Source organism: Phasianus colchicus, chromosome 3 (genome assembly GCF_987193195.1).
Source record: "Phasianus colchicus chromosome 3, bPhaCol1.hap1.1, whole genome shotgun sequence".
Classification (NCBI taxonomy): Eukaryota; Metazoa; Chordata; class Aves; order Galliformes; family Phasianidae; genus Phasianus; species Phasianus colchicus.
In genome coordinates, this window is record NC_143438.1 from 95,985,635 (window position 1) to 95,999,751 (window position 14,117).

Genomic DNA, 14,117 nt, shown 5'->3' on the forward strand with positions numbered 1-14,117 from the left:
TCTTATTAAATCTGAACTCGCTCTGTATATTCACACACTCTGCCCCATGTGTATGTATTGCTGCAAGGCCTGGTGAGACCTGTGTATGTGACCAAAAATTTGGTGCCAGCTCTGGAGTGGCATCAATGTCCTCCAGCCTGAGCAAAGATCCTGGGTCCCCAGACATTGGGCTGCTAGCCAGTGGCTGCTCAGGAGTGATCTCAGGCCGTAGCAGCTGGAGGAGGCAGTCAAACCCTTTACCTCTCTTAGTAGTCTTGATATGACAAGCTATGCTTTTTCTTGCCAGCAGCTCGGCTCCAATCTATAGCTCTTGCTTGTTACCTGGGAGGATAATAGTGCAGACTGGGCTGCCCAGCAGGAGGGAAGTGCTGAGGCTGTGGGAGTGGGTGTGGGGCAATGGCCCTCCCTTGTTTACAGGGGGTCCTTGTGGTCCTTCAGGCTCTATTTCTCCCTCAGAGGTGGAGATGCTGCCTCTCAGCCTCCTTCCATCGTGTCCATGCTCTGCAGCCAGAGGAGCAGCAGGCCAAAAGACAGAAAGCACAAAGACCCAGCCCTGCTCACAGGGCCATTCACAGCCCAAACCAGCTGGGTCCACAGCCCTGCTGACGGGTGAAGCATTTCTTTAGCCAAGCTGCTTTTCCTTTTTTCTCTTCTCCTCTTCTCTTCTGCATCTCTCCTGCCTTGTGGCTCCACAGTAGGCCTTTGTTTCTTCTCCACCAGCAAAGGAAAGAAGATGAGACCCAAGAGGTGCCAGCTCCCGAAGGACAGAGTGGGACACAGCCTGCAAGGACATCCCCACTATTCCAGCTGCCCCTACCAAGGGCAGTTTTTCCATTCTCTTGTCCTTCTTTGCTTTATCCCTGATGTGTCTGCAGTGTCACTTTCCCTTCCTTGTTCTCAGACCCTCTGCAGCAGGAAAACTTACTGACATAGACAGATGGGGTGATGGTCCTTCAGCCATCCTGTGGAGTCTGTGAGCCTTTGAGTTTCTGCTGAAGTTGAATTTCGTAGCTGTAAATTGAGGAACCATTCATCTCTGTTTTTTTTTTCTGTCCCTCTGCTCTGCTTGCTGTTTTTTGTTTGTTTGTTTTATTATTGTATCTGTATGCATTCCCTGCAGCCAAGCCTGTTTTCCCTCCTGTTCTGCTGTCCCTCGAGTGCTTTTTCAGTTGGTAACCATTAGGCTTACTGTTCCTTGTCCTGTGTGTAAGGGTGCAGGATCCAAGTTCAAAAGATCACCATGTCAAAAGGGGCAAAAGACCAAAATTCTCAGGCTGAAGATAGGTGCTGTCAAAAGAGGACACAGACTGTCTCAGGGAGTATTTAGGGTGGCCCTGGGGAGCATCTGGGATTAACCTGGAAACTTCTTGGACATCCTGGAGGACACAGAGGAGTTTTGGTAGGATGATGTTGTGAGCTGCAGTACACTGTGGGGTTCTTGGAGGCTCTTTGGTTTGGAGGTGACTGAGGGGTAACTATGTAAAGGGTGCATGGCAGGAGGATGGAGCCAGGCTCTTCTCAGTGACATGCAATAGTAGGACAAGAGACAATGGGTGCAAGATGGAACAGAGGAGGTTCCACATAAATGTGGGAAAAAACTTCTCGCTGAGGGTGAGAGAACACTGGAATGGGCTGCCCAGAAGGGTTGTGGGGTCTCCTCTGGAGCCATCCAAAACGTGCCTGGATGCGTTGCTGTGTGACCAGATGTGGGTGTTCCTGCTCCAGCAGGGGGATTCTGTGATTTATGGCACTCTGGGAAGTGCCTAGGGTGCCCTCCATCAACGAGGGGGACTTGGAAAGTAATCCAGGGTGCCCAAGAAATTGAGTGTCCCTAGGAAGCCTGCAAGTTTCACAAGTAGGCTGCTAGGACCTGGGAGTACTTCAGAGTGTGCTCAGGTCCAGTGCAACGTTCCTGGAAGCTTCTAGGGCACGCTGTGCAACCTGAAGAGCAGCCAAGTAACCACTGAGGAGCTCTGACAGTACTCTTAATGTTCCCCGGAATACAGTGAGAGCATTTTGCAGGCATCTTAGGGCACCCTGGAGCAGACAGAGGAGCACTGGGAGGACTCCAGGGTGCCCTACAAAATAGCAGGTAGCACTGGGAAGCCTCCAGTGTGTACTGGGAGGACACTGGAGCACTCTAGCAGACAGTAAAAAGCTTTGGGAGAACTCTAGTGTGGCCTAGAGTACAGCAGGGTATCTTGGGAGTCCTTTAGAGTACAAGGGGAGGCCTTTGGGGCATCCCAGAGCACGCTGAGATGCTCCAGGTTGGTAGTTTCAGGGTGATCTACTGGACAGGGCCTCCACACTGACTTAGATAACAATGATATACTGGGCTTCTTGAGTAGCTGAAGGATGTTTTGCTTATCAGCAGACCCAGTGTGTGTTTTGCTTAGCATTAGTTGGTTTTGTGAAAGCAAGTGTTGTTCAGTCAAGCATGCTAAACATCAGACCAAGTCTATTTTGCTTAGCACTGTGGGAAATATCCAGATAATGTATCAGGATGGTATCTCTGATAAAAGCAGATTTTATTTGCAGTTGCAGTGCTGGGTGTCCTGCAAGCAGAAGGGCTCCTGCAGAAACAGCATCACATCTTTTATGCCCTGTTACCTGATGCTTCTCTTTCCCTCCCCGGTGCCTCATTGGCTGAGTACTTCAGGTTCACAGTTTTCCCTCTGCTCAACTCAACATACGGATACTATGAAGTGTAACTGAGGATGTTGTCTTTCCCCTCCTGAATGCTTATAGACATCAACATTATCACGTTATCTCATTGTTTCTAGAAGGAATTTACCACCTCTCTTAGACACAACAGGCAGACAAAACTCATTTTCCAGCTCTGTATTTATATCACTTGGAGTCAGAAGAAAGGCAGAGCTTCACCTGAGAGATTTAATTCAGGCTGGGAAAAAATCCTTCCTCTTCTGCACTGCTGTGTGCATAAAATTTAGCAACAGGATAACTTACAGATCCCTTCTGCCTTGACTTTTGTAAATTTTTGTTCTACTTGCTCTAGAGCCTTAGGATTTTAATGAGTCCTGCACTGCTAAACCTCTGCCATATTATTTGGGTGCTCTTCACAGCGATGGTTTTCTTGTGGAGAAAATAATTGGTGTCAATTCAACAGCTTACATTTGTTTCTTCAAGTTTGAAAAAGTTGTTAGAGCATTTCTCGTCATATTTGAAGGATTTAAGCTTTTGGCCTAAAAGTGATAGAGCCCGTTAAATATGCTCTAGTTATAGCACGTTATTAATCACTGTGGCAGGCATAGAGTACATTGTTTCATTGCTGAGAATAACATGTTTTTCTTTTCTTGTGAATTGATCACTGAAAAGTTCCTCCTGAGAACGTTTGTTCTTTCCTTCTTTTGTTTATTCATTCTTTCTTTCTTTCCTTCTAAGGAAACTCAGAACTTTTAACTACAGATGTGCTGCTCTGCAGAAGACTCCAGAAATCACTGATCTGTGGTCAGCATAGGCATTAATCTACCTGGGTTTGGAGATTAAAACAGTGAACGATTAATTGAATAGCCTTGAGTTTATTTTACAAAAACAACGTAAACAGTGATGGGCAAGTCTCAAAAGGTTTACGTTAAGGTTCAAATCAGGTCAAATCCCTAAATTTCATAGACTGAGAAGCTGGCTGGAAACATACTTAAGAGGGAAAAGTGCTTTGAGGATGTATTTCAAGTTAGACCAATGGGCCCAGTGGGAAAAATAAGAAAATGTTTAGAAAACACCTCTTCATCTTGGGGCTGAGAGCCAGTGCTCTATCAAGGAAATTGCTCTATCAAGGAAAGCATGAGCATCAATATGACTTTCAAAGTCTGAATACAGGGACAAATGTAGAATTTCTCATTACATTTTATTCTTTTCATAATGACTTAGTGTTTGGTAAAACTGGGAACAAGAATTCCAGCATAGTAGAGATTTTATTCTTCTCATAGCTTTTCTTTCTCTTTGCTCCCGCAGAATGAAAAGACTTTCCTACACTGACATGGAAGATCATACGTTGTTATGCCAAATCCCTCGGGAGCATTTCTTCTGTGACACCAATGAAACAGAAATGTGGAGAGATGTCCAAACACAGATTTTGGTGCATCAGCCCTCATGATACTGCATAAATTGAGCCATAAACCACATTCATTCTTATATCTTCCCCTGGACAACTGTTTTTAGGGGCAAAGGGATGGAAAAGAGCTGGTCACTTTTTCAGAAAAACTTTCTCAGAACTGAACAGCTCTCCATCTCTGCCACATGAAATCAAGCAGAGGAGGCAGGAAACCACCATGGCTGAAACTGCTGGTTACAGGGATCAACAAGAAGGAAATGCAGAAACAGTGGAAACAGAGACGTGCAGCCTGGTCAATTTGGTGGCCTTCTACCATGGAGTGACAGCATCAGTGGGAAAATGAAGAGCAACTGACATCACCTGCCAGACTTTTGCAAGGCCTTCAGTGTCGTGTGAGTTTTTTGTTAGCACTGAACATGAACAAATCTACCACAGAGCAACACGGTGAGCCCTCACTCACCTCAGCAGAGGTCAGCCTGCAACCTCATCCTTCCACCTATCCATGTGCACACAGTTGGGATGGGAGTGAAGGGGAGCAGTGTGAAGCTGTTGGCATTCCCTGCTGTCTGCTGTGGGGTTGTGCTGGTGGCAGTGCGGTTGGTTTGCTTTTTCTTGGGAGGGTGGGAAGGAGCTTTGGGTTAGAGGCACATCCTGCGCCAGAGCATCTCGATGGCACGTGTGGGATCAGCAGAGAAGCAGGTGAGGTTGCACGCCGAGCTGCAGGAGGGGAAGGGGAGCAGTTCCCAGCACGGCTCTGCATGATGCTCTGCGACACTGGGGTGCTTGATCATGGCTCAGCAGTGGGATCAGACAAGGAGGAGGGGAGAAGGAAACCAAGGATGGGAGGGAGCATCAAACACAGTCAGTGAGTGTCTGTGCAGTCTTGCAGACCCAGAGATTCCCAGGTTGTCTCTTCTTTTGTATCACTTGTGTGCTCCAGAGTGAGCAAAAGGTTCTGCTGCTTGATTCTTCTGCAACAGCCGCCTAAAAGGGAAATGGCCACTGAGCTGCAGACCAAGCAGTACTGCCTGACGTTGGTCAAGGTGAGCTTCTCCTGGCGCAGTGTGATGATGACAGGTCTGGAGATGATCTGCACTGGCATCCCACGTAGATGGGAGCCAGGAAAGGACATGGTGGGAGGGGGGAGGTGTTAAGGAACAGCCAAAGCATGAAAATGTATCAAAAAGCCCTGAAAAGCATCACAAAGCCACAGCCAGGAAGCATGGGATTATCATGAGCAGCATCCAGGATGCGAGAGATTATTTGCTACCAGACCAAATGGTAGCAGAGATCTCTCTCTCTCTGCAGACATCCCAAAGCCAGACAAAATGGGAACAAACCCGGAGCTCTGCGGCACGCACCCCACAGCCACAGCATTGCAAGCTGAGGTGTCTTGCTGTGTGTTGCATTCATCCCAATCTGTGTGAATGAATACTCCAGAGACAGTCAAGGCGTTGATTGAGCACGAGTGTGCTTTTATTATTATATAAAAGGCAGGAGGGCGTGAGAGGCCCAAGGTAAAGATGGCACTCATCCTCTCTTGTCATGGAGAGAGTGGCTCAGAGCTTGTGCTGCTGTCCGGTGCCTGGGACTGGAGGCCTGATTGAAAGTCCCCATCCAAGAGGTTCTGCTCCTCCTCACTGATCCTGGCCTGTTCCTGCATGGAGGTGCTGCTTTCGGGGCACTCAGACTGTGCTTGGGATGGGATGCACTGCAGAGACACTGGGTTACAATCTGCACTGATGACTGTGGTGTCTGGCAGGCTCAGGTCAGCACCTTCAGCAGAGCCAGGTGTAATGAGGGCACAAACTTCAATGAGCTCCTTCACTCCATCACTGTTGTTACGGTTGTTACATGGAAGGCTGCTGTTGGAGTTGCAGCGATTCGTGCTCCCTATGAGCTCTCCACTGATGGAAGGACATAGTGCATCACTGCTACTTGCCCTGGATCTTCTGGGTCGGCAAGGGCTCGATTCACCTAGAAAGGATACACAGGGATTAGTGTCAAACTTTCACAAGCTGAATTATGACTGTGGTTCTTGATCAGGGCTGAACTGAAGATGTTAGGCACACGCTTGAATGCTAGAAGGAGATACAAGTGCACTGCAAGCTTGAATTCTGTGTTCCTGAAAAGCAGGATTTTGAAAGCTGCATTTGCACCCTTACCTGCCAGGACTACCACTGCTGTTTCTGAGGGCTGCCTGGCAATGCGCTGCAGTTGGCGTTTGGCCACAGAGGATGGTTTTCTTACGCTGAAGCAGCAACACCAACTGCTAGCTAGTGATTCCCTCATCTTGCTGGGTGGATTTTGTCTGCAGAGAGAAAACAGTGAATGCTGTGAGTCGTGCGTGGTGCAAGGTGAGGGAAGAGCTGCACTGAGCTCTTGGCAGCAGTTGCTTGTTCCTAGCATTGCCTGGTTTCTGCAGAAACACAGCTTACAAACTCGCTCTGTTTCCAACAGTTGAGGATGGCTCCATTCCTATAGCTCAGCCCTGAAGTCTGGCTGGCTAAATTTCCCTCAACTCTATCAAGCAAGATGCAGAGCATGTGAGCAAAGGCTCCACAGCTGTACAGCACAGCATCTGAGGGATGGCTTTTATTGAGCTGTCAGGCGTAACTGCTTTCTGAGGAACCGTGCAGCCATAAAGAATGTTCAAAAGCATCTCTGACTCCTACATTAGCAGCTGATCGGCCTCATCTCACTGCCATGTTTAATTTCTAGTGCCAGCAAGTCTGACCAACTGCTCTGCTTAGAGGAGAACTGGCATTGGTTTCAGGCACTTGGCCCTGAAATCTGGAAAACCCCATCATTAGCGTAACTTACTTGCAGCAAGTTTTGGCACTAGAAATAATGGGGAAAAAAAACTACAAAAACCCACCCAAACAATGATGATAGGTGCTGGAAAAGAAAGTCCTCTTTACCTTTCAGTTGGGAAGTTGATGATTGTGTGGAATTTGCCCTGTTCAGCTGCAGGGCTTTCTTCCACTTCAAGGTCCCGGCTGCTCTCTGGCATGATGGGAGAGCTGCTGTGGCCTCGCCTCTGTGCCTGTGCCTCCTCCAGGCTGAGCAGCTTTGTGGCAGCAGAAGAGACCCCCACAGACTTGGGCCCTGAGAGAGAATTGTGCCCTGTAAGGGAAAACCACAGGTAAGAGCGAGGATCAGAAAGCAGCAGCACAGCCACCACAGTTCTGGGGGAGGTGCTGTATTTGTAACATCATCATGACAGTGACAGTTTCCTCCTAGTAAAGTTTGGGCTTGGACATTCTCAGCATCCAGCAACAGGATGCCAGATTCTAATCGAAGCCCAGAAGTCTGCTGTCCCCTCGATAGCAAAAGCATATCTCAAAGGCCCTGGAGAAGGCCTGGATTTGATCAGGGTGTCTGATCAAGATAAAGCTCATGGAGGAAGACACTCACCTGCTCCATCTGCCATGTCTGATGCGGATTTGGAGCAGAAGAGGACGTCTGTGTGGTTGATGAGAAATTCCACAACATCCGACTGCGTCTGCAGTTCCATGCAGGCAGCTCTTCCGCTGGCACAGGCAGACTCGTTCTGCTGTGATCTGTAGAAAAGGCAGATTTTAGAAGTCATTTCTCCAAGATCGCTTCCCCAAGTCTGAATTGTTGCAGCCAAAAGCTGTCAACTGAGGCTCTGGAGACTTCCGCAGTGGGCAATCAGTGATGCCACGGCAGAAATGCTCCTGGATGATCAAGGACACAGCAGTCCCATCTAAAGAAGAAAGCAGAAATTGTCACCTAGACACTGTGCCCGTGGGGTTGGAGAACAGGCCAGGCTCCTGCTCTGCTGTCAGCCACAGATTTTACAGGAGAAGACCACATTTGATGGAGAAAAAGGGAGGACTGCTTTTCTTAACTGGAGAACAGATGGAAGCAGTGTGTTGAAACGGAACCAGAAGTTTACCTTAAGAGGTTTGGAGCCCACACAATGGCTAAGTTCTTGGCATGCATGTTTGTGATGGAGGAGCTCCCAGCCAGACACGCCAAGTGTCTCATCAGGTACTCCAGTGTCCTGGAAAACAAGAGAGGCAAGCGTTCAGCACCAACGAGCATGCCGTGCTGCAATTCAGAAAGCAAACCTCCATTCATGCTAGTTCTTGTTATTGCTACTGTCACGGAAGATGAAGCAGATCCAACTTAACTGAGTGCCTCGCTGCAGCACCAAGCCCCAGCACAGCACAGCTGCAGCCATCAGCTGCACCAAGCGTGCCCCCGTGCCCAGGAACTGACCCCAAACATTAACCCCATGGAGCCTTCAACCCTTCAGCATACACAGGCATCGTGTTGCTGGCATGAGACAAAGCCTGGAATCGCATCATTGCCCTCTGCAATGCAGCAGGCTGAGCTCAACAGGCTGAGGGCAGCACTGACCTGTAGTGAGGAGCGGGCAGCTGCTGGATGGCGTCCTGCATTCTGACCAGCCGCTCCTCCTCTGTAGCGGCACCAACAGCATCCTGGAAGAGTGCAGAAAGGGATTGAGACACAAATCAGGCTAGTAAACCAATGCGAGTAAACCTCACGGGGCTGACAGCAAAAGGGCCTCAGAGCTGGGGCACTGCTGCAGCCATCTCTCAAGAGGCCCAGGGAAGAGGGAAATGAAAGATGTTGCCTTGTGCTTACCGAGAACTTGCCGTACAGCTGGTGGGTGAGCAGAGGGTTCGGGAGCTCCCTGAAGTACATCTTGCAGAGGGAGCTCGCGCTGTGAGTGTCACGGACGGTGAGCTCAGGAATCTGCTCAGACTCAAATTCCTGCCTGGAGAGAAGGACGCAAAAACGGTTGAGAAAGAGGAAGGCAAGCCCAAAGCCACACCAAATGCAATCCAGCTGTGTCAGTCGCAGCACTCTTACCGCAGTCTCTGGATGTTGGACGCGACGCCGGACAGCCGGTATATCCCCTGCACCACGCCGTGCTGCTCAATGAACTCGGCGCAGCTCTGGAGGACCTGGGGGACTAAAGAACACGTGCCAGCGGTTACTTGAGCTCCTCATTCAAGTTCTGGTTCAGGCTGTGGTCTCGTCACATCCCATCCACTAAGCCCAGCCAGGCTTGGTTGAAGCAAATACAAATGTGCTTGTCTCTGAGGAGCATTTGCCTCACTTTATCCTTCAGCCATCACCTCCCATTACACGTCTCTCCACTGCTATCAGCCTGCCCCCTGCTAGATATGATCTCCCTTTCATCTTCTTCAGATGCCCAAGAGAGGAAGATCTCAGGAATGGGCTGTTCCTTACCATCACGACCAGAGTGGAGAAGATGCTCTCCCAGGTCACAGCCAAACACCTTTTCCTTCTCCACCTCCCGCTCGGTCGGTTTCTTTGGGCGGGCCTTCACCAAGGAACGAAGGAAGGTGATGATCTTGCTGCGTTTCTTGGGCACTGCAGAACAAAAGGAAGAAGCCAGGTCATTTCAGGTTTGGCTCAGTAGGACGAGGCCGAGCACAGCACATTCTACAGAGCATGTTAAAACGGAAGAACATTACTAACAAGTATATACAAAAAGGGATGTTCCCCATGCCTGGAGGAGCCCAAGGCCAGGTGGGATGGGGCCCTGGGCAGCCTGGTCTAATCTGACATTAAATGTGGGGGCTGGCAGCCCAGCCTGATACAGGGAAGTGAAAGCTTAATGATCCTTGAGCTCCCTTCCATCCCAAGCCAGTCTATGAAGATCCTATAATTCCCCCAATTCCAGTCATAAACACACGAGGATTGGACCAAATCTCTGCCCCGTGGTGTGCATGAAGGATCATCAATACAGAGGACAACGTCGGATGGATAAAGGAGGTATTAAATATGGAACACACCCCCCAAGAAACTTCATTTTTCTTCCCCACACCATCAAATGTAACATCCGTACCTGGCTTTGGCACTGAATTGATGAGAGCCTCAGGAACATTCTTATTAATGAGTTCCACACACTCCCCTGGGAAAAATCCAACCTGTAGCAAGAACAAAAAGAGAGGCCAACTATTGCATGCTGCATTTCTCAGGTCTGAACTGTTAAACCAAAATCCACATAACATTTCCCTCGGAACGTGCTTGCCTGACACTCTGTAAAACTATCCAGCAGAATATGGCCTGCATAAAGGTAATAATTTTTCAACATTTGCAGCCAGAGGCAAGGTCCTCTGACACTGACACAGGGAAACCGTTTACGTCCGTTAGGCATCCTGTGCAGGCAGAGCAGCTCTAAGCTGAGTTTCCTGCCTTCACTTAAGTTGCACTCTCCAGTCTGAAGCTTGTGCCTACCTGAAAGCCGTGCTTGCCTCTCCACCAGGGGGTCTGCTCCTTGGGGGGCATATCAATGACACACACGATGTCTCCCACCTGCAAGAGATTGCAACGTCAATCCCAGCTTCAGCACGGCTGGGAGGAAAGCACAACTCAAATGACCGCATTCTTCTGCACTGCCAAACATCGCCGAGCTTGAGAGCAATTGCACCAGTGCAGCTCTGAAGGCATTTGCCGTTGTACAACTGAACTTGGAGGTAGAAGAGTCACTACATTACACAACATACAGAATACAGCTGTGCAGTAGGAAATGGTTCTCAACAGCAGCAGGGTATGGAAGAGTTCCAATTAAACCGCACACGTAAGGTGGCAGGGCTTCCTGAACAGATCTACACACTCCATATGCTGGTCTGCTGTTGCTCAGGGACCAGGCTACAATACTGGGCAGTATCTGTTTGATCAGAAGATTCAGAAGCCAAATAAAGCCATATTTTAGAGATGGCTGAACTCCTCCCTGCATCCAACCCGGTGCAAGTCTGATCTGGAACTGAATCTTCTGAGCTTCGTCTCACAAAGCATTCTGAAGGTGTCTGAGAATATTCCTTATGCATTCACACCTTATACTCTTCTGTACAGGACAACAAGGAACGCCTTTAACTGCTTACCTCAAAGGAGAGTTCATCCGCTGCCTGGGCAACGTATCTCTTAACAACATGGGCAGCAGCAATAGCTGGAATATTCACAGCTGACTCCTCATGGACCAGCAGGGGCTTCCCCTTGTTCTCAGTCTGAAACAGAGAGCACAGGCCACGGTGAGGAGCGGAGAACAAATAGGGAGGATTTCAAGGTGAGGAGCACATCTGCAGAAAAAGCTGCAGGAAACGCACTCGGTCCTTATCATGGGCACATAAGAAGGAACTGCAAGTCTAATAACAGCTGTGTCTCTTCCTGGTGTGCAGCAGGCACACGCCAGGCAATGCAAAGATGCATCTCTCCCTACCCAGACTAATCAGCAATGGCACTGACGCAGACAGGTGGCCTTGTCCATTTTGCCCCATCCTTTCCTGCACTCTTTGTGCAGGAAGGCTGACTGTTTAAGATGCTAGGAGACCGTGAAGAGGGAAACGAAAGCTACGGCTGCAGTTACAAGGTGCAAACAGTGCCATTGCAAGCACAAAGCAGCTCTCTTGAGCAGTTCAACCAACAGTGAGGCCAAACAGGAGCAGAAATGTCTGTTGTTTCTGCAGCTATTTCAAGGGAAAAATCAGTAGAGGACAAACACCACAACCGAGATGGCTCCAGTACTTTTATAAACTTGCCACACTGGCACTACTGTCTTGCCAAAGAGGAGCGTAAGGAGCTGCAAGGATTCGGCCTCTCCTGAAAAGCAGGAGAGCACATCTGCGGCTCTGCTGCACTCTGCTGGCTCCAGTCAGGGAACAAAGACCAATCAGAGCTTCATACTCTACCTCTGCCCACGCCACGTCAGGCCCACAGCTGATCTCACTGCACGCCACGGCCATCAGCACGGGTGTGACAAGCTGGAACTGAAAAGAAACACACTTTTATTTTCTCTGTTCACACACCACACTATTGAGAGACTTCTTCAGAACTACCCTCAGTTACCCACTGGCAGGTGTTCTAGAAACAACCACTGTGTTCCGTCAGTTCAAACGTGGCAGCCTGTTATGCAGCATCTTCACAAGAGGCTATCCCTCTGCTAGCAGGTGGGGACTCTGGCACAAAGCAGCACATGCATTTGCCCTGAGCTCTCTGATAGCGCAGCAGCAGGGCAGTGAGAGGTGTCACTGCTGGGGGTGGATCTGCTCCCCAGCCCTCATCTCCCAGCAGCCTCACCACCAGCACCTGCCCAGCCTTGCACATGGATTTCCTCTGCTTGCATCTCTGCTGTGCTCCCCACAGCTGTCGGGCACACTCACACAGCCGAAGCATGCCTGCTGGTGTCCCTGGGTCATGTTGTGCAGCTCTGCACAAGCTGGGGCTAGGACTCTTTGCCTAAGGGATTGGTTTCCTTAAGACCAGCTGGTCACAGCACCACAGACAGCATCCTTGTGAGGGCTGAGCTGGAGAGCACGTGGAAAAAACCCACACGTGACCAGCGTCCCATCAAAGCTGGATGAGGCTGTGTTACTAAACGTGGGGCGTTACGGGCTGCTAAAGCATGTGGGGGGACAAAGCATGGCAGGTACCTGGCAAGAGATCAGAACGTGGTAGACAAATGCCTTGGATTCGCAGCCGTTCCTTGTCACTTTGCTCTGATCTTCCACGAGCAAAAGCTGCACCAGGGAAGCAGGCAGAGGGTGGAGAGAGGAGAGAGAAAGAGCGGGTCAGTGAGCTTCCACAATTTAGCAAAGACAGTGAGGGAAAAAACATGGGACAAATGCCTCATTTATGGATCGCTTCGGAATGCATTTATTGGGCAAAAATTACGCCTGATGGTCAAGAGTAAGCAATATCAGAGAATCACAGAATGGCCAGGGCTGGAAGGGACTTCAAGGATCATGAATCTCCAACCCCCCTGCCGCATGCAGGGCCACCAACCTCCCCATTTAAGACTAGACCAGGCTGCCCAGCGCCCCATCCAATCTGGCCTTGAACACCTCCAGGGATGGACAGGGCATCCACAGCCTCTCTGGGCAGCTGTTCCAGCACCTCACCGCTCTCTCTGTGAAGAATTTTCCCCTGACATCCAACCTAAATCTTCCTTCCCTCAACTTAAAACCATTTCCACTTGTCCTGCTGTTATCTACCCTTCCAAAGAGTTGATTCCCCTCCTGTCTGTAGGCTCCCTTTAGGTACTGAAGGCTGCAATGAGGCCACCCCGCAGCCTTCTTTTCTCCAGGCTGAACAAGCCCAGCTCCCTCAGCCTGTCCTTGTAGGGGAGGTGCTCCAGTCCCCTGCTCATCTTTGTGGCTCTCCTCTGGACCCCCTCCAATAGCTCTTTTTCTTTCTTGTACTGTGGGCTCCAGATCTGGACACCGTACTGCAGATGAGGCCTCACAAGAGCAGAGTAGAGGGGCACAATCACCTCCCTGTCCCTGCTGGCCACTGCTCTTCTAATGGAGATAATATGATCCTATGAGCTCTGCCAGCCAGCATTTCTCAACACTCACTGCCCCCCTGTCTATCCCACACTGTCTCAGCTTACCTACAAGATGCTGCACAAGACGGTGTGAAGACAAAGGTACTCAGTCGGTGCACAAGTGCAACAAGCGAGCTGCTCAGTCAGAGCTCCAGCGCTCCAATGAAGGGACGCAGCACGCACTGCTCCTCCCCTCATTCTAGCCCTTATGACATCACTGAGGGCCACCAGGCTGCTCCACCATGACGGACAGGGTGGGGAGGCAAGTCCACATCACAAGACCAGAATATTCCAACAGCCCACCCCAACATTCTAGAATCAGGGGGTGCTTGGAATTCTACCTCAGCCAAATCCTGGAGAAGCTGGCACGGGGTCGTCATGGCCAAAGTGCAGGACCTGGCGCTTGCTCTTGTTGAGCCTCGCACAACTGGCCTCAGTGCATCCCTCTGGAGGGCCTTCCTGCCCTCAGCCAGATGGACGCTTCCTCCCAGCAGCGTACCTTGCAGTGCTGGGCCCATGTAAAATCCACACTAGAGTCCTTTTTTTTCTTTTTTAATTCAAGGGCAAGTTACAGCACCGATCTATTTCACCTGGAAGGAAATAAAGGAGGAGATGGGAGAAACACAGAACTACTACCAGACTGCTTTATAACTTTCTTACCCCAACTTCCCTTGCCTCATCCCCTACCCCAACTCC

The 14,117-nt window shown here is 49.8% G+C and overlaps 1 protein-coding gene across 1 annotated transcript; it reads right to left on the minus strand.

Moving 5' to 3' along the window:
* Nucleotides 1-5,526: 5,526 nt before the first annotated feature.
* On the minus strand, nt 5,527-13,687 carry LOC116242823 (rho GTPase-activating protein 32-like). The gene is made up of 15 exons (XM_090138383.1): nt 13,488-13,687; nt 12,529-12,615; nt 11,788-11,865; nt 10,984-11,106; nt 10,337-10,414; nt 9,945-10,026; nt 9,323-9,466; nt 8,939-9,041; nt 8,711-8,843; nt 8,462-8,544; nt 7,995-8,102; nt 7,490-7,635; nt 6,994-7,198; nt 6,238-6,383; nt 5,527-6,049 (listed from the first exon to the last, which is right to left on the minus strand). The coding sequence occupies exons 3-15, from the start codon at nt 11,839-11,841 to the stop codon at nt 5,616-5,618; spliced, it is 1,839 nt and encodes a 612-aa protein (XP_089994509.1). The 5' UTR covers nt 11,842-11,865; nt 12,529-12,615; nt 13,488-13,687; the 3' UTR covers nt 5,527-5,615.
* Between the last annotated feature and the right edge of the window lie 430 nt (nt 13,688-14,117).